A 22,176-nucleotide genomic window follows, 5' to 3' on the forward strand; every position below is an offset into this window, starting at 1 on the left:
CTGGTTGAGGACATACCTCTTTTCTCTGTGATTAATAAGGGGATTACAATAAATTATTAATGGCGGGGGATTTCACTTGCCATTTTGAGTGACTAGTTTAATATCTAATAGAGAATGCTTCAATTAGTGAAATAATGATAGATTTTTAATTTGACAGAGAAAAACAAGTCAAATGTATGTTAACAAAATGTTTGTGGCAGTGTAAAAGTGAAATTAAGGTGTCATTTACAAAAAATATGCCATTGTAACCGTATTTTCCGCCAAAACAGCATAAAGACTACAATATTATTCCAATAAAATCTTGAAATCTTTATAACAGTTTGGCAACGTTGTATTGTAGTAACAATACCTGCAGTAACTATGGTATTAAACTGAACAGAAATGCAGACATTTGATGCCAGCCAACTCACTTGTAAAAGGTGTAATTTTTTTATTTCTTCCTTCAAATCATAACTGTCCAGATTTCTGAAGATAGGGCAGGAATCAGGATGGAGATTATGTACCATCAACCATCTATACTGCAGCACCCAAAAACTGTGCCATGTGCGCATTAGGTGGCTCTATATCAGAAAGTACAGGGATGAATTCTTTAAAGGGATAGTTCACCCAAAAATGAAAATTCTCTCATCATTTACTCACCCTCATGCCATCCCAGATGTGTATGATTTTCTTAGCTCTTTATGTCCATACAATGCAAGCAAATGGTGGCCAGAACTTTGAAGGTCCAAAAAGTATATAAAGGCAGCATAAAAGTAATCCATCCAGTGATTTCATTCATGTGTTCAGAAGTGATATGATAGGTGTGGGTGAGAAATATTATAATATTAAATCTGCACTTTCACTTTCTTCTTTTGTTTTTGGCAATTTGCATTCTTTGTGTATATCACCACCTACTGGACAGGGAGAAGAATTTTTAGGAAAAATGGACTTAAATATTGATCTGTTTCTCCCCCACACCAATAATGTCATATTGAAGTCGTATGGATTACTTTTATGCTGCCTTTATATGCTTTTTGGATCTTCTAATTTTGGCCACCATTCACTTGCATTGTGTGAAGCTACAGAGCTGAGATATTCTTCTAAAAATCTTCATTTGTGTTCAGCAGAAGAAAGAAAATCATACACATCTGGGATGGCATGAGGGTAAGTAAATGAATTATCCTTTTTAATTGCATAAACCTCAATTTGACCCCTAGTTTCATAAAGTATGCAACCAGCAGCACAAGTTTTGTCAGTTGGTAGTTTTGCATTGTATGTACTATATAAGGTGGTGTCAAAAGTAAATTAACGGTGATTTTTAAGATTGCAACATTTCAAACCTTTAAATAAACGATCTGAATAAAAAATGGATCCCAACAATCATAATGTATATATAAATAACCTTATTTCACAATTAATTTCATAACACATCAGTCTTGTTCTCCAGTGGTGCCATGTAATGGTACACAATCAAAATACACAATGTCATACACTAAGGTGGAGGTTAGAACAACATATACATATATATTTTTTTTAAAGCATTAGATTTTAAACCCCCACACCAACATTTTTAATAATCCCAGTTATTTCATTTGTAAAGAAAATTTTGCACCATTTTCTGAGAAAATAATTTCATGTTGTGAAGTGACATCTCATGTTTAACAGACACCATGACTTTTCTCTCTCTATCAGACTTTACATTAGAACCTCTACACCGAGGTTTCTCATTACAATTAACATTAAAGTTATTTCAAGTTTCACCCATAATCAAGTAGTTGCTTATCACACTTTGTCTTAAAAGTTGAAGCCCCTGATTCATATAGAAGAAATAATGTAAAATACATAATTTTATACATTCATTCTATCCTGTCACAACAGTGCAAATATTAATTTTCACATAACAACTACATGTTTTTAAAGATGAGGATACAAACAGTATACAGTCACTTGCAACTCTTACACACACACACACACACACACACACACACACACATGCACAAACGCACGCACGCACGCACGCACACACACACCAGTTTCAGGTTCTATGAGGAATGTGGACACAGTGCCAGCAATGGCAACAGTATCACCATCAGAAGCAACATTTCTCTCATTCAACAAGTTAGGGCTGAATGACTTATCGAAATAAAATCAAAGTCGTAGTGTGAATATCAAACGGCAAAGGCTGCAATTTAATTAATAAATAAATAGTCGGCACGTGCTGCATGCGTGAGGTTAATGAGCTGAGTGCGTTAAATTTACAGTGCTCTAGATTCACTAATAGCACATTTGTGTAATTCCAAATATACTTGTCCGCTAAATGTTACTATACAAATCTAAAGTAAAATCATAACACCGGGTTTTTGTGGACAGAAGAGCGGATGAGACCTTTCTCTTCCTTCATGTCTTCCGGCAAAATAAAAGCATCTGCCAAAAGAAAGGCCTGCATAGCTATGCCACACGCAGGTTCAGAAAATATTACATAAATATGGTACTGTTTTATAATAATAATAAGAGTTGTTGTTGTTAACAGTATACAAAAATATATTTCCATTATAATTTCTTAAATTATTGGGTTCCAAAAAATAATGATGAAAAGTGGGCTGAGATCCTATCACAAAGTCGACAAAAACAGGAACACAGTGAACAGATTCAATGTGAAGATGATGTGAATCTGTTTTTCCCACCTCTATGTTTCACTATTTTTTTTATTTATGTAGTGTTTTTCTTTTTAAGAGGACTCAATTGTGAACAACACTCTTTCTTGAATAGTATTTCTTTTGGCAGTAGTTTGCCCATGACTTAATTTTTGTCAAAAGGACACACTTACTATGTTTTTTTTTTATTTATTTATTTATCTATTTATTTATTTTTTTATGTTAATAATCATTGCGCAGTTTAACTCGCAATAGCAATATTTTCCAAAATAATCACAATCAGATTTTTGGTCCAAATCATTCAGCCCTACAACAAGTACTTCCAGTTTCTCTTCAAAGTTCACATAGGATAAAGTGTCTCAGGATACTGATCTAAGATCTTCTCCTTTCTGTCCATTTAAATGTATCGTATTGTTCACCAAGCAGCTTTATAAATATGACAGTGCTTTACTCCATTTTGTCTCGCCTGTTAACATCTTTTCCGGGTCTTTGTGGTGCCTTTGAGGACGATGTAAGGTAGCCCGATGGTCCAGTTGTCCCGTGGCCAATACTGTAGGTTGGGGAGAGAGTAAGGGATCTCCAGACTGGCATCCAGGTAAGCGGTCAAAGTGCTGCCATAAGCAGTGGCCAACACAATCAGAATGTGCCTGCAGGGGTGTAAAAGCCATCCAATTTCATAATTCAAACATATGTGGTATCCATTTCAATAAAGTCGCCAAAAATTGCAATTTGTCCATTAGATGAGACACAGAAACTCAAACCCAACATATAGCAGGTTATCATGGCTCTACAATGTTCACTTACCAGATACCATGCAGATAACAGAAATCCAGTTTCTGCCAGAAGCTGCAGCCAAAGCGATCACTGATCCAGCAAGAGATAGCCAGCACCCACAGGCCAATACACACCCGGGCCACTTGCAACACTCTCTGATCTGCGCAACTGTTGGACAAATAAATCAGAAGTGGATTAGAGTGAAAAACAACAAGCAAGATAACAAAGGGATAAAACCGCATCCGCAGCAGCTATAATAGATAAAGATCAAATCGGCTTTAATTAGCAATTATAGTCTTATGTGGATAAACAGTGACTAAAAACAGCATCTGAACAAGCATGTGATGCAGTTGGAAGAAGATAAACAAAGTTTATTCAATGGATCCTCATCCTTTACCTCCTCAGCTCCACAAACAGAGAATAGAAGATATGGATAGCAAAGCAGTTGAGAGCGTAGGCGTTGGCTGTTGGTTTGACAAAAGAGGACAGAGTGGTTACGACGGTGATGACCAGGACCATACGAGAGAAGGATCTCCTGAGAAAGAACAAGCAGACAGAGATTCGTCTGAATCATTAGCACCATGGCAAAATAAATGATATTTTACCCAAGTTGTAAGTTTGCATTCTGAGTTCATTTAATGTAATTCTTTGTATTATCACATTTAATTAACTCAGACTATCGTTTATTTTACATACAAAGACAATGCATAGACAACACGTCTTTCTATTGTTTTGTCTTCATTTGCTGTACACAAAACAAACATACAGCATGACCAGTGTAATCTGATTCATAAATATTTGACTCATGAACGATTCTTGAACTCACGAGTTATCGGTTTAAATAAGTCTAATGATTTCGATGTGCTACCCAGCTGCAAACACAGAACTCTAGTGATCTTAAATATTATTAATAACATACATGAAATCCACAAGATTGTCGACAAATCAAAAAGATGATCGAATATAGATAAAACTTTTATGAAAGTCCTGTAAATACATTTAAATATGTTAAGGAATTTTCCAGGTTCAATACAAGTTAAGCCAAATCAACAGCATTTGTGGCTTGATGTTTATTGCGACAAAAAATTATTTCAACTCGCTCTGCGGTTACAATAAGACGCTTACAATGGAAGTGAATGTGGCCAGTTCATAAACGCGTAAATGCAGAAAGTTTCAAAACATAATACATGTTAACATGATTTTAATGTGATAAAATCGCTTACTAACCTTATCTGTGTAAAGCTATATCCAATACCGGGATTACAGGGTTTTGTTGTCATGACAACGAAGTTGTAATATTGGATATAGCGGAATAGAATATGATGCTGTGGTGTAAAACTGGGTTAATGTTACACACACTAAAGAGTGTAAACTGATCCTTTAATTGCTCCTTTCTATTTTTACAGTACTGCAGACACAGCTTTTCTAGAGGATAAAGACAAGTCAATTCATGCCACTCCACAAAAACAGGCTATATTATGATACATGGTACAACAAAATAAAAAAGCACTATATGTTAAGTAGAATTCAGTGTTACCTGTCTTTAATAAAGGAGGGGAAGTGTTTGCGTGGAAACCACAGGGAGTAACCAATAGCCAAAACCCATAGGATTGACAACTCATCTAGCATCTGGCCCATGAAACTCAGCGTCATGTGAAAATACATGGAGAAGATACCTGAAGAGAGAGAGTTAATAGCAGAGTAGCTCTCTGAGTAGCTGAGTAGCTCTTTCCATATGTTAACATGGAATGCATTTACATGCATTATCAAACAACGATTATGGTTAATAAGCAGCCAATGTCTAAGGTCATTGAAAAGCCTGAAATGATGTTATTTTAATGCAAGTGGTCTAAGCAAAACACAATTTTGCTTTACATCTAAACACCTTTATCAGTGTTTTGTAAGCTTACTCAATGAGTGCATGTCTGACTGTGTAAGACTGGAGAAAAACAAAGAATTTCAAAATCTCTCCTAACAATGGTTTTGTTCAGTTATGGGTTTTTTGATTTGCAAGTAAACCTTTAAAACATGGCATGATCACAGAAAGTGATGAATGAGTGGATTTCATTAGCAATGATGACACCTGCTGGACTGTCAATGCCACAGCATCTTTAATACATATTCAACTGTCATGCGGGCACACTGACAACGTTTACATGGACTCAGGTCAAGTGGGTTAATGCAAGAAAGCAGTGCCCTTGTTTACATGCACTGTATAAGCGGCGTACTCTTTACTTCCATATACACGCGGCTCAGTCAGTAAGCAGCTTTCTCCAGAGCAATGTAATTACCCCGCAATGCTTGTGTAAATAATAAATAGTGTACCCGTGGAAGACTTGACTGACTGACTGACACTTACCAACAAAGATCATCATGAGCCAAACTAGATGTATGGCCAGGTTCCTCTCCTTGGCATATGGGTGCAGCAGGTACAGCATTATAGGGGAAATGACAAAAAAGATGAAACTGCTCATCTGAAAGGAGAGAAAATGCTGTATGTTAGTGGATTATTATGATACACTCAAACTCAAATCCTTTACCTGGCCATGGTGCCTCTTAAAGGTGCACTCAGTCATTTTTTCCTCATTAAAAAAGTTTCACTCCTAAACACATGAATTGTAATGTTGGAATATATGTAGGAAATCATGTCCACTCACATTAAAATGAAGACTCCAGTTATATCAGTAACCTTTAAAAAGCTGTTTTATTCTACATGGAGAGGGTCCGCACATGAGGGCTGCCATGTTAGAATCACACGACCAGCCGAATACTACTCACTTAATCTCAGTAACCGTCCTGTTATTGGACACTATTAAACATTGATGAAAATAATCATGGCTGACTGTGAATACTACATTTCTACAATGGCATCTGAAACTGAAAACTATTGATTTTAAATGATGCTGCATCCAAGCTGCTAGGTGTCAGTGTTAGTCCAAGATGACACAAAGACAAAAGTTGCACCTTTAAAGAGATAGTTCACCTATAAACGAAAATTCTGTTGTCATTCACTCACTCTTATGTTGTTCAAACCCATATGACTTTCTTTCTCCCTTGGAACACAAACAAGGAAAAGTTGGGCAGAATTTTAGGGACTGACAGCCTCAGTCCCCATTCACTTTCATTGTATGGCAAAGATCAGCATTTAACGTCCTTGAAAATTCCTCCTCTTGTGTTCCACTGAAGAAAGTGAAACATGTTTGGAACGATATGTGAGTAATTGATGACAGAATTGTCCTTTTTGGGTGAATTCCCTTTAAATTTGGTTTTATTGCACTCTTGCCAATTTGAGCATTGTCTTGACATTCAGTTCAAAAGTCACATTGACTTTCACATATCTCTGCAGATTTTATTAGTTTGTTATTGGCTTATGGCCATCAATTATACCTAAATGGGTTGAACTGAATAGCACTGGATTTCATCTCCATTGTACATGTGGGATAGGCATTAGATTGTGCCTGAGTCACTGGAAATTTGTTGTTAGTGTGGGTGTAGTATCTGGATGTTACCATGGCATTTTGAACATTATTTTATGGAGACTGCAGCAGCTATTGTAGTTAACAATGTCTTGAATAGGATTTTTCATAATGAAAAGGAGTGTTAATGATGGTACTGGGATTCACGGTGATTAAAGGAATATTTCGGTTAATCTCAATCGACAGCATTTGTGGCATAATGTTGATTACTACAAAAAAAAAATTTTTTTTAAATAAACCTTTTCTTTAAAAAATCAAAGTTACAGTGAGGCACTTACAATGGAAGTGAATGGGGCCCATTTTTGGAGGGTTTAAACACAAAAATGTGAAGCTTATAATTTTATAAAAGCACTTACATTATTTATTTTGTTAAAGCTTGTATATTATTTGAGTTGTAAAGTTGTTTAAATTGTCGTTTTTACAGTCGTTACAGGGTTTTAGGGTCTATGGTGTTATGTCATCATGACAAGAAAGTTGTAAAATTGGCTATAACTTTACACAGAAAAGGCTTGTAAGCGATTTTACCACATTAAAATAACGTTAACATACATATTGCTTACATCTTTTTGCTATACTTTTGAAACGTTTACGGACTGGTCCCATTCACTTCCATTGTAAGATTTAGCTTTTGAAAGAAAAGCGGGGATGAGTCTAAAACAAATTTTTTGTGCTAATCAACATTATGCCACAAATGCTATCGACTGAGCTCAACTCAGAATATTCCTATAACCTGGAAGGAGTTTGAACTGAATGTTTGTGGCTGGACTTTATGCTCATACCGTGTTGAAATATTCCACAACATTCTCTGAGTGTTTATAGTTGTCTTCGCACCAGTCCACATCAGAGCTCTCGTACGAAAACACGCCTGCCATTTTATCAAATGACGGGAATGAGGGTATCCCTGGAAGAATGAGACATGCATTAATGTAATAAGCCAAAAATTGCAACATCTCTGTTGTTGTTTTGTAAGGACAAAACACTTGTCATGCAGCTAAGCTTGTTGTCTTTATACATAAAGAGAAGAGCATTCCAGGCTTTAATAGGTCATAATGGAGTTACTGAACAAAAGCTGATCTGTTTCTACAGAAGCTCAGAGTGAAACTGACAGGACACATTTTTCCAGGCAAGTACACCCTATTACAAAATTATTTAGTGCATGTGACCCTGCAACCCACTGTTGGCATTGTAAACGCCAGGTGACCTTTTTTAAGCTCAACAGGTTTTGAGCCACATGCAGCCAATAGGCTATATTGTAGGTTTCCATAGAATTTCTCTGTCTTTGTTACTTTGCATTTGATTGTAGTGTAATAAAATAAGGACATTAACTACAGTGACAGTCACGAGGTCGTTTCAATGTATAAATCAATACTTGTTTAAATAAGCCAAGCTTGCACCTGTGCCTTGAGCATTAACACAAAATCAACAAGCCAAGATAATTTAACCACATTTTGTACTGGACTTGTCCTATAGAACATTACATTACACTGCAGACCACTTAGGGTCATTAAACTGGGAAAAGTGAATCCGCCGGATAATAAATTAATTGGTAGGAGAGCGCAACAGAGGAAACGAATATCTCAGTACAATAAACGAGGATGATTAAACATCCGTCTCCTATATAAACTCTCCCAAATCGATAAAGAAAAACGATCGTACTCTTAGATAAAATAAAAAGAATACACTATCGCTTACCTCTCAAAAATGCGTCCACTGCAGCCGCGCGCTCCATGTGTCAGGTAGGTTTAAGTAGGGGAGAAATGTCCCCGATCCTGTTACTCGGGTCTCGCTCTGTGACATCACCTGAAGGCTTCAGGTGAAACCGACGAACAGTCGCATCCCTCATTGTGCCATTGTGTTGAGAACCTGTCAGCTTGCTATGCGTACAGACCTGAAATGCGCTGCTTTACAACGCCCGGCACGCGCCCGCCTCCGGCGCGAGCTGCAGCACAAGTTCAACGAGCTGAGGTGAAGCACCTGTCGACTCTCCGACGTCCGCAGTAACCTCAACATCTTTACAATATCTGAAATATTCATTAATAGGAAAAAGGTAGGCAGGTCATTCTAAAAAACAGGTGCACTTTTGGGATAGCAAAATGTCTCAAAATATATTTCATTTATGGACATTTAAACTTGGGTATTGGGCCCTTGGCTTTATGAATTCTCATAAATTATTATAATTATTATAATTATAATAATTATTATTATTTATAGTTTTTGGAACATTTAATCAATTTTAGAAATTTTATTTCTTCATCTATTCTAGTTACAGAGTAGCTATAGGCACATTATGATTATTATAATGCGAAACAAATAGGAGATTTAGCTTTTATGGTAACACTTTACAATAAGGTTCCATTCGTTAACATTAATGAATGCATTAGGCATCAAACGATTAACAATATATTGTTTACAAGCATTTATTCATCTTTGTTAATGTTAGTTAATAAAAATACAATTGTTCATTGTTAATTCATGTTAGTTGACAGAGTATTAACTAATGTTAACAAATGGAACCTTGTTATAAAGTGTTACCGCTTTTGCACTATCATACCTTTGCTATAATAATTGATATATTTGAAGGACATTCATTTTACTCTTGAATGAAGCAACAGTCAATTCATATAAAATCATTTATATGTCAAATATGACAACAACAAAAAAACACTGGTAACACCAGTGACACAATGAAGCGCCAAAGATTGTAATCCTTCAGTATGAATGCTGAGATGAGATTAGAAATTCATATATAGTACCAAAGATGATCACTGACATATAAAAAAAAAGATCTTTAACAACTGGCTTTGAGTATAAAAAAAAACAAAAAAAAAAACAATTGCTACATTTGGAAACCACTTAAATCTCTCTATTAAAAAAAAATAAATAAAATATAACATAAAATAAAATAAAATAAAATGTTTGCATAAATGCTTAGCATGTTAAATGAGGGACTGACTCTCATTCTGTTCACCTGTTAGCGAGTCTGAACTCACCTGCTGAACCAGTCCTCCCACGGTGGTAAGAACGTGTTTCTCTGTCTTTCACCTGTCTGTCAAAGACACCACTTTCTGCTGGGGGCTAATTACCTCCATTCTATTGCAAATCCAATCCAAATAGAATATCAAATGCTTGTTCTATAGAAGTGAGGTAAAGGGGAAAAGACTCCAAAACAAGTTTACATAGTGAAGTTATTTAGGAATAACTCAAAACTTTGTTTAAGGAACAACACTCAGTTTAATAGCCAAGAGGCAAATTAAAGTTCAAATGCACTGCCTCAAGAACCAGAAAAACTGTTTCTTGAGGCAATAATTATACACTTACATGTGTAGATATAATATCATTCTCTAAATTATCTTCCCAGATCATCTGCATTTGTTTAATTAAACATTGATCAGAGTAGGACCAGACAGGGCTTGGCACATTGTAATTTATTTTGTGTCTAAAATTATTTCAGGCTTATGGACTTCATTCAAAGTAAAAACAATGTTTTTTTTTTGTTTTTTTTTTTTGTCACCTACAGTACTTATAGTACAGAGTTGAGATATTTTTAACCTTTTAATGCATACCTCGGGTCTTTAGTGAATCGTGACCTCATTCCACTCCCTGTAATTTGCCCACACCTTTTTTATATTACTCAAACTTTCTCTTCTTAATAGTGTAATAAAAAAAAAGCACACACACACATTTTTTTTCTTTTGTTTGCAAAATTGCAAAAAACAATTTTATTTTTAAATAATTGCTTAATTACCAAAAGTGTATAGGATCATTAAAGACCCTAGATATGTAAGTGTGCAGGGTTTTTCCCGCTTAGTATGTAATAATGTTTGGTGAAACACTAATACATTTAAGGGTTAAATAAGGCTCTCTTTAATAGTATCACAGACATCAATTTGTCATGTTTCTGATTGAAGATTTTTCACAGAAGGGAAAACAATATGACAAAAAAAAAAAAAGAATAAAAAAATCATCCAACAAATGTTTTTCTTTTTCTTTTTTTCTTATACACAGTATTAATGAAATTAGACAACCTGCTATTCTGTTCATTTTATACATTGCTGTTTTTAGTCTATACAATCCTGTTCTGAAAATCCTTAAAACTGCACAACAGCACCGTCTAGTGGTCATTTGTAGACAGTCCATAAGAGTTTTTGTAAACACTTTTGGATATCAAATTCTGCAAAACACTTAAATGTACTGAGAATGTCTTTGATGTTGGATTTAAATCACTGATCTCCTCACTGACTTCGAATGGAGTGTAAATCCCAGAACCTAAGAGAATCCATGATATGGTGGAGTTTAGAGGTCAAAAGTCAGAATACAGGTTCATCATTGCTGTCTACCTCATTGACATGAAGAGGTCAGATCTTCTCAACATAGTTCCCAGGAAAGAGACCCTCCTTGCCATTAATCCGTCCGCGCCACCAGCCTGATGGATCTACAGGAAACCCAGAAGAACATCAGTGACTCAAAATAAACAATCCACCAGGAGAGTTCTTGCCCAGTAATCACATAACTAGACAAGGGCTGGATTTCAGATCCAATAGAACACCCAGGCCAAACATGCTAATACAAATAAAATCCTTTTGAATCTCTGTAACTATAAACTGTCTAGCTTGCCATTAAATGTGATTTATGTAGTACAATTAAGACATGTTCCTGGATCAACATCCGTGTTGGTCCTGAAACAACAATCCAATCAGCCAATCATTTAGGGTTAGATTTATGGTTAGTCTTAGGGCTTAGATTTGAGGCTTCAACAGCATTCTTATCAATCATTTGCAGACACCATGACATCAAAGTTTAAGTTTTGTTAATTTAAGCCCATATCTATTAGCTTTAAGGACATCTACTGTATATGATAGCGTACTTCTAAACGCAGAGAAAATTCGCTTTCAGCAGATATACACATTTAAAATCTGAAGTCTCTCTTCCGGCTAAATAGGGAGGGAGATTTATTTATTTATTTATTTATTTATTTTGGACTTTCTCCCCAATTTCGCATGCCCAACATCTGTTTAGCGTGCCTGTCTGTGTTCTAACAGCCGCTGATGATGCAAAGGGAGCACAATCCTGATGAATGGAATTTCCAATGAGAATCATTTAAAGACCTGATACTTCATACGAAATCGAAGAATGAAGGGTGTGTTGTCATTTAGAACAAAATCTGGCCAAATTACTGTGTTTTTCTCGTTCATTTCAGTGGTTCGTAAAAGCTTGTCTGGGCAAACTTTTAGGAAAAATTCTTGCCGGCTGCTAAACACCTTACTGCCATTGGTCCACATCATCGGAAGGTGTGACCTGAAGCTCCACCTACCTTGAGGCCGACAGTTAATTTTGTTTATAGTCAGTCAAGTTCAGTCAACACGTACACACAAGCATGCATTTGCCTATTTACCTATATCTGTACGATCATTCGCTTAGAGACATATTCCAAGACCATGTCATACAATTTTTTTTGTTTTGTTTAATTAGTCTACAAAAGGAATCAAATATACTCAATTACTCTCAAGTGCACATTCACTCATGTGCCATCTGCAGCGAAAGCCATTCACACATCTGCCCAAAGTAAGCCATGCCTCTCATCATTCTTTTGTCTTTATTCTGCACATTAACACTTTTATGGCCTCATCTTTGCAATAGTATCAGTGTCAACATAAATTATAATAACAGAGTGTAACCGGTGCATAGCATGTTAGTGCATTAGCATCATGAATTCAGAATGTAAACAAGACAAATTAACATTATCTACTGCAAATGTATTACTTAAAATAATCATCGAGTGGTTAAAAAGCATCTTTTACTGATCTTATGTGAATTCTACTGATAGAATGAGGCATAAAGTCATTGATAACACATTTTAATGGCACATTAGTTAAGGTTTTACCGAGCATCCTCATATTTAAATAGACCTTTAAACACCTCTCACAGCAGTGTTGCGGGTGTCTGAAAGTTCTCAAACAGTATACCATTGTTTGGCTGTTTAGAACTTCTTTTTAACCCTGAACGAAGAACGAAGAAGGACTTCTCAGGAAGTATATAGAGGCCTTTAAACAGTGAGTTCTAAATGACCATTATCACCTTTCAGCCCTCTGAAGCTCTCACAGTGGAGGGTTATTGTCCTTGAATGAAATAGGGAATAAGGATGATCACTTCTGAATGGAACAGGCAATTTAGGGGAGGGTATAGTGTTTGGTGTATGATTTTTTTGATAGAAATGTTGATTCAGTACCAACAAAGGATGTTGATCCATTGTCACGTCCTACTTGGCAAAACTAGATAATTGTCTCTTATTTACAGATCTCACCTTCATTGATTAAGTCTATGACGTCATTAACATCAAAGCTAATTTCATCCACATCTTGACCAACGTATTTATAGAGCGCTCTGCAACGTGGGCCCTGAGGTCGGGGCTGAGGTCTGGGTCGACTTGAGGGAGCCGGTGGAGGGCGCTGGCTGATGCTCCTTTTCCGCTGCATACTGGCAAGCAAAGAGGTGAACAGTGTTAGACTTGTTGTGAAAAAAACTGGATTGGAGATTGTTTTTACAACAATCAGAAGCTCTCCTACCCTGACATGCCCTGATCAGGAACATTGAGGAAGTCAAGGTTCGTGGAGTTATTCTGGGCTGGCCTGGAGCCTTGCCGATTCTTCTGGGATCCCAGTTTAGGAAGAGCATTGTTGGGTGGAAGGTTCTGCTTTACTGGAAGGGAGTATGTAACTTCTCTTGGCTGCTGATGAGCATTAGCACGGGGAAACTTTGCAGCACCATTCTGATGGCTCTCTGTGAGAAGCAAAGAAAAAGATCAGTGTGTATGTAAAGATCAGGTGGCTCAATGTGTATCATACCAATTACTCTGGGTGTACCTGTCTGTGCTATCTAGTGGAGAACCTGCCTTTGATAACAGTACTGCAGACTTGCATTTGGGCAGAGATGCTCATTAGTCTAATAAACCGAAACCACTTTAATTCAATCAACAGTCTTTTTATATCAGAGTTCAATCTTGTAGCTTGTAGATGATGCAACTCTTTAAGCTGATTTAAGCTTTTTACCTCTATAATATTTTTTAAAATGCAAAACTCAGGATCCAAATAATGGGAATACTGTTTACTTATTCTGTGAGAACTACTAATACTCTCTGTTTCCCATGACGTATTCCTTAAGGCCAACCAGAGGAGGATGTGTTTCTCCATTGAGTTTTACATCCTCCTAAGGTTTCTTTGACCTCAGAGAGATTTGTCTTGCCACTGTTACTGTGTGCTTGTTCTTTGGAGATGTCAACCTCTGAAATGCTCTGTAATGCTGCATTCTGGCAAGTATAATTTGTTTTTTAAATTATTGAAAAATCATAAATGAAGCCTGAATTGAACAAAAGTAAAAATAATAATAATTGTGTATTATGATTATTTTTATTATTATTTATTATTACACAGCTCTCCGGAATACTAATGATTCTGTTCGATCCTGTTCTCTCATATCACTCTGCGATATGTACAAATAAGCTAACAAAATAATTTGGTAACACTACAATTAGGTTCTGTTTGTTAACATTAGTAAATGCATATGTTATCATGAGCTTACAATGAACATTGACTTTTTAAATCATTTATTATTCTTTGTTCATGCTACTTTGGTATGCATTAACTAATGTTAACAGATACAACATTTAATGAAAAAAAAAATATTAGTATATTTAGAAATGAACATAACAAGATTAATAAATACTTTAAAAGTATTGTTCATTGTTAACTAATGTTTACAAATACAAACTTATTGTAAAATGTTAACAATAATTCAACTCAATTTACAATCAATATTTTGATACTACAAACTGGAGGTTGAATTCTGTGTTTCTGGAGACTCCATGGTCTCTTACTTCTCACATACACTAACTTAGCACTTTATTAGGAAAACTATGGTCCTGATAAAGTGCCCAACGTGGTCTTCTGCTGTTGTAGCCCATCCACCTCAAGGTTTGACATGTTGTGCATTCTGAGATTCTATTCTGTTCACTACAATTGTACAGAGTGGTTATCTGAGTTACTGTAGCCTTTCTTTCAGCTCAAACCAATCTGGCCATTTTCCGTTGACCTCTCTCATCAACAAGGTGTTTCTGTCCGCAGAACTGCCACTCACTGGATGTTTTTTGTTTTTGGCACCATTCTGAGTAAACTCTAGAGCAGTGTTTCTCAACTGGTGGGTCGTGACCCAAAAGTGGGTCGCAGGTCTACTCGGACTGGGTCATGGACTGCAGGGAAAGAACAATGCTATGGTTCTCCCATTGAAGATTTGTTTGGCAGCTGCCCAAGTGATAGAGATTATTTAATGATAATATAATGTTTAATGAAGAAATTGAATGATAATCTCGCATTCAGTTAAAGGCTTCTCATATTTTCACTGTGCGATTAAGCTCGTGCTAATGATCTGCTCTGCTCTCTGACGTGCGTGTGCAACAACCGGTCTTCCCTCAATATTGCGGCATGCAGACCTCAAAACTGATGTGACCCATTTAATTTCTAGTGAGACTTTTCTAGTTTAAAGCGTTACGGAGAAAGTCAAGTCGAACCTCTCAGACAGCAGGCAGACCCGACATGCCAAACAGCACTGATGAGGAAAAGAGCAACACTGTGTTATGCGCAAAAAAAATAAATAAATAAATAAAATAATTACACATCATCACCTTTACTAAGTTTCACGATTTTACATGATTTACACAATTAGACCTCATTTTTATATCAACATTTGCAGTTGTAGTTAAAGTTTCAAAATGTGTTTCGGCTTATATATATTTTTTCATCAATACTATAATTTATTATTATTATTATTACTATTATTTAAGACTAGCTACATTGACCTAACCATGGTAATGAAGAGCTTTTCCTCCTGTGTAATATGTATGTTCTGTTTGAATGTTGTTTGAAATTAGGAAACAAACGGGATAATAATGGGCTCATAGCCTATAAATAAATATGCTCTTCAATTTTTAAAAGGGGGGAGAGAAACATTCCTGTAGCTTTTGTTGTTTACAACAACAACAAAAATAACGTCATTGATGCATGCCCTTATACTTGAAAACCATGATCAAAACTATGCAAGATAAAAGGAAATGTGACCCAGGATACATTAAATACAGGTTACATTTTTACTATAGTGGGTCGCCACTATTTTACTTGACTTCCAATGTAAAATCTGGGTCCCGAAGCAAAACCAGTTGAGAACCACTGCTCTAGAGACTGCTTTGTGTGAAAATCTCAGGAGATCAGCAGTTACAGAAATACTCAAACCAGCTCATCAGGCATCAACAATCATGCCACGGTCCAAATCACTGAGATCACATTTTTTTTCCCCATTCTGATGGTTGATGTGAACATTAACTAAAGATCCTGACCTGTATCTGCATGATTTTATGCATTGCACTGCTGCCACATGACTGTCTGATTAGATATTCGCATGAATAAGTAGATGTACAGGTGTTCCTAATAAAGTGAGTGTAATAACATAATTTAAACTGAAATGAATATTTCATGTCCATGTATTTATTTATTTGGTTAGTATAGCACTGACAAATGTCAATCCCGAAAACACTTTGCATTTGACACCCTTGACACCGTTTTTCTGTGTTGGGGCCTCTAAATAAATAAATACATTTATGAGAGATTATTCCAACTTGAGTATGAGCTCTATACTTAATTTTAGTTTATTTGGTACGTGTCCATGAAAAAAGTGGGATAATGTACAGTCAGCATTTAATTATGGCAAAATAAACTATTTCAGGTAATTCAAGTCCCTCCCGCTCCATGCCAGTCTTTATTTTGACCGACTGTACATTATTACTTATATATACTGTAAAACAAAGACTATACAGTCACTGTAGTGATTGGGGAATTTAACATTTGTAAACTTTACAAATGAAAAGCCTTTTATACCCCTGTGCCGTGGCTGGCTTCTTCCTCCATGACTCTGTAGCATGCCCTTCCTGGTTGGCTCTGGAAAAAGAGAACAAGAAAATATGATTAAAATAAATGAACAGTTTCTGTTCAACTGTTGATTATCCATCCATCCTTCCATTCATCTATCGATCCCCCACCCCTGCAGTTACTTACTCGATGTCTTTGGTAGTCCATCACCTATAGAGACTGAAAGGGTCTTTCCTCCTGGTTTAATCAGAGCTACATCTGTCTGCCCCCTCTGGAATACCACCACACGGGTACCACCCCCTCCCCAGCCCTCCTTCTTCACATGGAACTCCAGCCTGCAGAAAATGTTACCACTAATCTGTAAACTATATTGGATTTATCATGACATTTTCTTGATTATGATTCCATGATTACAATACAAAACAATCAAACTACAAAAACTCTCAGTTTGTCTGTATAGTGGGACTGCACTGGAATGAGTGTAATGTTAGGAATGAGAGATCAAAAAGAGAGAAATGTGCACCTGTCACTGAAGGACAGTGAAAGTTTGTTTCTGGTCTGCTCTTCATAGCGCTTGCACAGCAGACTGAGGAACTCTGTCTTAAACGTGGACTCCAGCAGACTGTCATATTCAGCCTCATGTAGGATGAAGAAGTCATCTTGTCTTGTGCTGGAAGGTAATAAAAAAAAAAAAAAGACTAGATTTTACATTTAATCATGGCTGACTCTGAATAGTGAATTTCTACAATGACATTGGTAACTGAAAACTATTATGGTTGAATGATGCTGCATCCACACCGCTAGGTGTCAGTGTAAGTCCAAGAAATATTAGGGTTCAAAACAGTGTTACTATGAATGCAAACTTTAATACAGTGAAAAAGACACTCTATTAGCATAACATAAATATGTATATAAATAAATAAAAATTTCCAACATTCTTTTGAATGTCCATTTACTAAAATAAAATATTTGATGCCATGAGTGTACCTTCATTTACTACTACTATTATTTTGAATGGCCATGGAAAATGAAGCAATGTGATAACAATTTTACCTGGTCGCAAAAAGTAGTCTGTTAATTTACCTGATGAACTTTCACCTTTTGCTGACACTTTATGCTTTGCAGAGCTAATATGTGCTTCTAAATCACTTTCACCTTTATTAGCAACTGACACATAAGTGTCAGCTTTACATGTCATACATTCTGCTTCCCATGGATCTCGACCTGGACGAAAGCATGGGAATTTTTTGTGCAAATCTTCTGTAAATTTGCACTTTTGTTTGGGCATTGTTTTGCAAATTCAGAAATCCCGGGAAAAGATGACATGTCCGGGAAAAAGAGGAGGTATGGTCACCCTAGCTTACAGACAGTCACCATTCTTTGCCTTGTTCAAAGACCCCCTTTTCAGTTTCTCTCTTACTCACACACGCACACACTCACAGCAACCACAAAAGATTTTCAGATAATCTGACATATAAAGCAGAAATTAAGAACTAAGTCACCATATACATTAACCCATTTCCTGTTTGTTAATTTCCTATCTCTAGTTTGCAAACAGTTTGACCTTGCAAAGCTTCCGCATAAGCGTTTCTGCTGTGGCAGCAGTGGTCTGCAAGCTTTTTTTGTTGCATGGAAATTAATCTACACATAAGCATAGTCATGTATAATGTGTAAACAGTACAAACAGACAACTCTACCACACTTGCTCAAACAAAAAGTGCAGATTTTCTTCTAAAATAAAACTTGCAATTATTGAGAATATGGTTTTCAAAACATAACCCCAATTCCGAAAAAGTTGGGACAGTATGAAAAATGCTAATAAAAACAAAAAGGAGTGATTTGTAAATTATATTCACCCTTTTCTATATTGAAAGCATTACAACACATTATATGATGTTTTTCCTTGTGAATTTCATTGTTTTTTTTAAAATGTACAGTCATTTCAAATCAGATGATTGCAACATGCTCCAAAAAAGTTGGGAAAGTCGAGTGTTTACCACTGTGAAACATCACCATTTCTTCTAATAACACTTATTAAGCATTTGGGCACTGAAGTCACAAGTTTGTTAAGTTTAGAAAGTGGAATTTTCCCCCAATCATCTATTATGTAGGTCTTTAGCTGCACAATTGTACGGGGTCTTTATTGCCGTATGGTGTGCTTCATAATGTGCCACATATTCTCAATTGGAGATGGTCAGAACTGCAGGCAGGCCAATCTAGCACCCACACACTCTGCTCACACAGCCATGCACTTGTAATCTGGGCAGTATGTGGTTTGAAATTGTCCTTCTGGAAAATTCCAGGCCGTCCCTGGAAAAGATGGTGCTGGATGGCAGTATATGTTGCTCCAAAATTTTTACATACCTGTCTGCATTCATGGTGTTCTCACAGATGTGTGAGTTACCCATGCCATGGGCACTGACACACCCCTGGCCCATACAGACACTGGCTTTTGTACCTGGCGCTGATAACAGCTTGGACGGCCCTTTTCCTCTTTGGCCTGGATAACATGATGGCTTTGTTTTTCAAAAACTTATTTAAATGTGGACTCTTCAGACCAAAAAAACATGGTTCCACTGTTCTACTTTCCATCAAAGATGAGACCGAACCCAGAGAAGTCAGCAGAGCTTCTGGACAGTGTTGAGGTAGGGCTTCTGTTTTGCATAGTAAAGTCTTAACTTGCATCTGTGGATGCAGCGGCGAGTGGTGTTGACTAACAAAGGTTTACTAAAGTAATCCCAAGGCCATGTTCATGATATCCATTGCAGATGAATGCCATTTTTTTAAGACAGTGACGTCTGAGGGATCAGAGATCACGTGCATACACAAGGGGTTTTCGTCTTGCCCTTTACACACGAGATTTGACCAGATTCCTTGAATCTTTTAACTATAATGGGCACTGTAGAGGGTGAAATGCCTAAAATCCTTCCAATTTGTATTTGGGGAACATTGTTCTCAAAGTGCTGGATTATTTGCTGAAGCATCTGTTGGCAAATTGACAAGTCTGGAACGATCCTTGCTCTTGAAGGACTAGGCTGTTTTTGGAGGCTCCTTATACAGAATACAATACTATGGCACAAGTCCCTCACCTGCTTAACATCTCCTATTTCACATCGCCTTGTTATTTCAACTTGTCAAATTGTTATTAGTCTTAAATTGCCCCATCTCAAGTTTTTTGGAGCGTGTTGCAATCATCTGATTTGAAATTACTGTACATTTTCAAAAAACAATGAAATTCACAAAGAAAAACATCATATAATGTGTAGTTGTAGTGATTTCAATATAGCAAAGGGTGAATATAATTTACAAATCACTCATTTTAATTTTTATTAGCATTTTTCATACTGTCCCAACTTTTTTGGAATTGGGGTTGTAGCTCAATAGCTGATTGTAGCCCTGTGGGATATGGGTCGATGACGCATAACATCTACACAAGATTTATTTATTTTTTAATCAGGAATTTAGGTTCAAATTTATATGAATGTGTATGGGATAGTGTTTATTTTGAATGGTTTTGATGAATTTCTAAAAGTTTAAATATTCAAAAATAATTCATTATAACTGCATGCATACTGGTCATAATGATAAAAGAATTGGCCAAAATGCAGTTTCAAATAGTTTTAGATGGAGTATAGCATGTCACAATACAGGACATGTCAGCAGAATATTTCCCTATTAACAAATAATCTTCATGGCTGTTCCTAGCTTAGAGTAAAAATCTGTAATTGTTGCAGTTGGCAGGGTGTTTGTTGTAAAGTATCAGCAAAAGCCTTCAAACGGCAATGCTGTTATATTCTTAGAAAGAGACTATATATATTTATATATATACAACCAAACTGGCCCAGTTGCTAGGGAGGGTAGAGTCACATGGGGTAACCTCCTCATGAACACTATAATGTGTTTCGCTCTCGGTGGGGTACGTGGTGAGCTGAGTGCGAATGCTGCGGTGGATGGCGTCAAGCCTCCACATGCGCTATGTCTCCATGGCAATGCGCTCAACAAGCCACGTGATAAGATGCGCAGGTTGACAGTCTCAGACATGGAGACAGCAGGGATTCGTCCTTCGCCACCCGGATTGAGGCGACCACCACGAGAACTTTTCAAAAAAGCATATTGGGAATTGGGCATTCTAAAATTGGGAGAAAAAAGGGAGAAAATCCCTCGTGCCAACACCACAAGAACCCCACACACACACACACACACATGTATATATATATATATATATATATGTGTGTGTGTGTGTGTGTATGTGTGTGGGGTTCTTGTGGTGTTGGCACGGTTGCAGTTTATATCTTTAACATTATGCAGTATGAGGCAGCTGCTCACCTCAAAGAGACTGAATGAACACTGCCGATGTCCAGCTTTCTTTTCAGAACTTCCTTTATCTGTCCCTTCTCTGATCCCTTCTTTACCTTCTCCCGACCGATAAGGTAGATGGACTTTGGTGTCAGTATTATATCCCTCTTTATTGACTAAAGAAGACAAAGAGAGAGTGTTAAAGAGTTACATTTGTTTGTGTAAATGCATTTCAGTGAATCCATGCCGATTGTATCACAGCACAGACCTTGTCATGTTTTTTCCAATTTCCTTTTAGGCTGATGTAAATTCCTCACCTTGAATCTGCGGTCAAACTTGTTGACAGAGTCTGCAAAGTCAACCCGCTCTCTCTTGGTCAGGAACTGCCGGAGTTCAGGCCTCTCTTCCATGCCCAGGTAATCTCCAACAAAGTTCCTGTTTATGCTATTTCTACGACGCTCTTTATAGTTATACAGTATATCAGAAGCTGAATAAGAAAAAACAAATAGACAGAGAGAGAGAGAGACAGAATAAGCGGCTGCTCACAAAGAACGTGTTTTTGCATCTGTCTTTGCTGGTTTTCTATTGTTTTTCAGTGTAAACATGCGCTAGATGGACATCTTTGGCCACGTCTCACATGTTATTTTGGGTCTTGCACAGGTAAAAAAGAACTTCAAGTCTGGAGACACCTGCGATCTGTTATATTCACTGCCCTCCGTTTAGCTTTTTAGCGCAAGCATAAGTTCGGTCTGAACGACCCTTATGCAAAGTCACATATACAATTTGCGCAAAGCATAGCGCTACGACCGTGCACAATGTCTTTTCTAAGTGCAATTTTCCTGCCAGCACAAAGCATGGGTGGGAGTGTTTGCGCTATCTGTGGGTGTTTGTGCGCAAACTGTGGGTGTATTGTATGTAAATGAAGTGCCCCAAAGCACAATTTGCTATTTTCCTGAGAAATAAGTAATTACACTAAGACATTTCAAAAAGCTTATCTCATCAATGTCCAAATTCAGTCCCTGCATTTGGAGTTTGGAGACTCCACCAGCAGGTTGTAATAAAGTTCATGTCCAAACTCTGAAAATA

The 22,176-nt window shown here is 36.8% G+C and overlaps 2 protein-coding genes across 3 annotated transcripts in view; both read right to left on the bottom strand.

The window, feature by feature from the left end:
• Positions 1 to 239: 239 nt before the first annotated feature.
• On the bottom strand, positions 240 to 10,416 carry LOC127414491 (alkaline ceramidase 1). Its single transcript, XM_051652545.1, has 8 exons — positions 9,874 to 10,416; positions 8,576 to 8,904; positions 7,663 to 7,784; positions 5,767 to 5,881; positions 4,945 to 5,083; positions 3,805 to 3,942; positions 3,438 to 3,575; positions 240 to 3,280 (listed from the first exon to the last, which is right to left on the bottom strand). Exons 2-8 carry the CDS (start codon positions 8,610 to 8,612, stop codon positions 3,103 to 3,105), a joined length of 867 nt encoding a protein of 288 aa, XP_051508505.1. The 5' UTR covers positions 8,613 to 8,904; positions 9,874 to 10,416; the 3' UTR covers positions 240 to 3,102.
• Positions 10,417 to 10,645: 229 nt separating this feature from the next.
• Positions 10,646 to 22,176, bottom strand: part of LOC127414487 (unconventional myosin-If-like) — a 38,165-nt gene continuing 26,634 nt past the window's right edge. The window contains exons 21-28 of one of the 2 annotated variants that reach the window (XM_051652533.1): positions 21,408 to 21,577; positions 21,121 to 21,266; positions 17,318 to 17,464; positions 16,981 to 17,129; positions 16,804 to 16,863; positions 13,447 to 13,660; positions 13,185 to 13,357; positions 10,646 to 11,315 (exon numbers count right to left, since the gene is read on the bottom strand). In XM_051652533.1, the coding sequence (XP_051508493.1) occupies positions 11,239 to 11,315; positions 13,185 to 13,357; positions 13,447 to 13,660; positions 16,804 to 16,863; positions 16,981 to 17,129; positions 17,318 to 17,464; positions 21,121 to 21,266; positions 21,408 to 21,577 (1,136 nt within the window). In that variant the 3' untranslated portion in view covers positions 10,646 to 11,238. Of the gene's footprint in view, positions 11,316 to 13,184; positions 13,358 to 13,446; positions 13,661 to 16,803; positions 16,864 to 16,980; positions 17,130 to 17,317; positions 17,465 to 20,171; positions 20,924 to 21,120; positions 21,267 to 21,407; positions 21,578 to 22,176 lie in introns of those variants that run through there. The other variant, XM_051652535.1, reaches the window with a different exon arrangement.

This window comes from Myxocyprinus asiaticus, chromosome 24, assembly GCF_019703515.2.
Source record: "Myxocyprinus asiaticus isolate MX2 ecotype Aquarium Trade chromosome 24, UBuf_Myxa_2, whole genome shotgun sequence".
NCBI lineage: Eukaryota > Metazoa > Chordata > Actinopteri > Cypriniformes > Catostomidae > Myxocyprinus > Myxocyprinus asiaticus.

Excerpts from the sequence above, each read along its gene's own strand:
- LOC127414491 (XM_051652545.1), bottom strand. The coding sequence starts at position 8,612 with ATGGAGCGCGCGGCTGCAGTGGACGCATTTTTGAGAG. Across the intron at positions 5,084-5,766 it reads GCTCATGATGATCTTTGTTG|GTATCTTCTCCATGTATTTT; the intron begins GTAAGTGTCAGT and ends CTCTCTCTTCAG. Across the intron at positions 3,576-3,804 it reads CTGTTTGTGGAGCTGAGGAG|TTGCGCAGATCAGAGAGTGT; the intron begins GTAAAGGATGAG and ends TTTGTCCAACAG.